Source organism: Humulus lupulus, chromosome 1 (genome assembly GCF_963169125.1).
Source record: "Humulus lupulus chromosome 1, drHumLupu1.1, whole genome shotgun sequence".
In the NCBI taxonomy this organism is placed as follows: Eukaryota; Viridiplantae; Streptophyta; class Magnoliopsida; order Rosales; family Cannabaceae; genus Humulus; species Humulus lupulus.
In genome coordinates, this window is record NC_084793.1 from 74873218 (window position 1) to 74876316 (window position 3099).

Consider the following 3099-nt stretch of genomic DNA (forward strand, 5'->3'; position numbering starts at 1 on the left):
CTTATATCTTATTTCATACAAATATATACATTGAAATATATGAAAGAAAAAATTCAATAGTAATTTTTTTTTAAAAATCACTACTTATATAGGCACTAAAACATTTATGATTTTTTTTTAATTTTAAAAAATGTAACAATATAGTTCGTTGGTAGTCCTCTAGAAAATGGGACCATAAGTGTACCCTACAAGGGTTAATTAGAACCGTTAAAAAATATAAGATCACTGTAATTTCTAGGCTTGCGATTAAATTTCGTCTCCACACCTTCCATGTATCTTGAGCAAAATGTCATCAGCTAAATATCCTTTAGCAATACAACCTTCTGGTTTGCTTTTGTTCCGAACATATGACTTTAACTTAGACAAGTATCTATAATTATACATAGAAAAATTAGAAAAAAATATTAAAACAAAAGTCTTGCAATTAAATAAAATGAAAATCAATCAAGATTTTTACCTTTCAATAGGATACATGCAACGGTAAACTGATGGTCCAGAAATTCTTGCCTCATATGCTAAGTGTATCACCAAATGAACCATGATATCAAAAAATGATGGGGGAAATAATTTTTCAAGATTACAAAGAATGATAGGTATTTGTTGTTCAAGTTGCATAAAATCTTGTGGTCGAGCAACTTTTGAATACATCATGCGAAAATAGTTGCTCAAAGTACTTAAATGTTGACGAATATGCGAACTTGATATTCCCCTCAGTGCTAGTGGTAGTAATTGAGTCTTAATAATATGAAAATCATGACTTTTGAGCCCATAAATTTTTCTTTGCCTTACATCAACACATCTAGAAATGTTGGCAGCATATCCATCTGGAACTTTGATTGTCTTTAGAAATTGACAAAAGACAATTTTTTCGTTTTTGCTTAATGTAAAACATGCAGGGGGGATGACAGTTTTCTTAGACTCACTCTCCTTTGGATGAAGTTCAGATCTAATACCCATATGCTTTAAATCAAGACGCGCATTCAAATTGTCTTTGTTTTTTGCATCTAAACTCAATAATGTCCCAATCAAACTTTCACATACATTCTTTTCAATATGCATCACATCAAGATTGTGTCGTAATAAATTATCTTTCCAATATGGCAATTCAAAAAATATACTCTCTTTTTTCCAACCATATGGCAATGGAGGATTAACAACTGTCTTCCCAAATTTAATTTGGTAGCCTGCTAGTGTATCGAGTATCATAGAGCCACTTAATGGTGTTGGAGCCATTCTTTTCTCTTTTGTGCCGTCAAAAGACTTTTCATCATTTCTAAATGGGTCGTTGATTGCTAACCATCGTCGATGACCCATATAACAATGTTTTTTACTGTACTTCAACCATAAATAGCAAGTGTCTTCATGACAAGATGGGCACGCATATTTTCCTTTTGTGCTCCATCCTGATAAGTTTGCATATGCTGGAAAGTCACTGATAGTCCATAGTAGTGATGCCCGCATATTAAAGTTCTTTTTGGTAGATGCATCAAAAGTTTCAACTCCAATTTCCCATAAATCCTTTAGCTCTTCAATCAATGGCTTCAAATATACGTCAATATTATTTCCAGGTGCATCTGGACCGGGTATGAGTAAAGACATAATGAAATTGGGTTGTTTCATGCACATCCACGGTGGAAGATTATATGGTATCAAAATAACTGGCCATGTACTGTGGCTAACACTTAATGTTTTGAAAGGATTCATTCCATCAGAAGCTAACCCAAGTCTAACATTTCGTGGATCTGCGGCAAAATCCTTGTGGTTGTGATCAAAAGTAATCCATGCTGGAGAATCTCTAGGGTGTCTCATACAACCATCACTTGTATGCTCTTTTTTATGATGCCATGTCATAAAATCTGATGTTTTTGATGACATAAATAATCTTTGTAACCTTGGTATCAACGGAAAGTGGCGCAAGACTTTAGCTTCACTCCTATTTTGATAATTAAAATGTAAGGTTAGTCTAATCTAGAAAGTATGTCGACTAAAAAAATTAAGAATATAAATTGTTATATTTAACGTACCTTGGTGTAGAGCATACTTCACATTCTGTGTCATTAGCATGTTCTTTTCTATACAACATGCAATCTTTCGGACAGGCATCAATTTTCTCGTAATCAAGTCCTAGCATGTTGATTAATTTTTTGGTCTCATAAAAAGAATTGGGTAATGTTTCACCTTTTGGTAACGCTCTTTTAAATAAGTCAAGTGCCTTGCCAAACGATTTGTCACTCCATCCAAACATGCACTTAATATGAAATAATTGAATAACAAATGAGAGCTTTGTAAAACTAGTACAACCTGGGTAAAGTTCTTTCTCTGCATCTTTTATCAAATCATAAAATTCTTTTGCTTTTGCATTTGGTTCATCGCCTTCGCCTTGAAGATTATCATTTTCAATTTCGCATTCATCGCCTTCAATATTCTGTCCAACTGCATCATGTATAACTCCTTCCATATCAATGGTATAATTTGACTCGTGAATATCACTAGGAGTCTCAACATTCTGCGCAGCATGTGAAGAAGTTTCTCCGTGCAATACCCATTTAGTGTAACCCTCCACAAATCCATTGCATATCAAATGTTCAAATGCAGTTGTGCGAGTAACAGGTGTAATAAGACCACACTTTACACAAGGACATATAATTTTTTCTTCATGACTTGCATTTTTAAATGCAAAATCAAGAAATATATTAACTCCTTCTGCATATGAATCACTCAATCTAGATTGATTCATCCAACTCTTATCCATTAATACTGAGAAAAAGATATCAAATCAATTGATTAGAAAAATTACTACAAATAATATTAAATAAAAATTTGAGTCAATCACACTTAAGGATGATCAAATAACAAAGGATAAATATGATTTTTTCCCCTGAACTATTACCACTACTAGATTGTACCCACAAATTTTTTTCCTTGTTATAAATTCTCCCAAAACTATGCACGTTAATAAAGTTTAAGACTTCAATTAGTTTCCCTATGGCAAACAGAAGGCTCGTTTAAAATAAAAATATGAAGAGATTTTTCATTATTATGAAGAACTCAATGTTATTTAAAATATATAGTAATTGAAAATATATAAAAGTTCAAATT

General features: G+C 32.4%; 1 protein-coding gene across 1 annotated transcript; it reads right to left on the bottom strand.

The window, feature by feature from the left end:
- Positions 1-246: 246 nt before the first annotated feature.
- LOC133816714 (uncharacterized) lies at positions 247-2752 on the bottom strand. Its single transcript, XM_062249061.1, has 3 exons — positions 2025-2752; positions 458-1933; positions 247-370 (listed from the first exon to the last, which is right to left on the bottom strand). The coding sequence occupies exons 1-3, from the start codon at positions 2750-2752 to the stop codon at positions 247-249; spliced, it is 2328 nt and encodes a 775-aa protein (XP_062105045.1).
- Between the last annotated feature and the right edge of the window lie 347 nt (positions 2753-3099).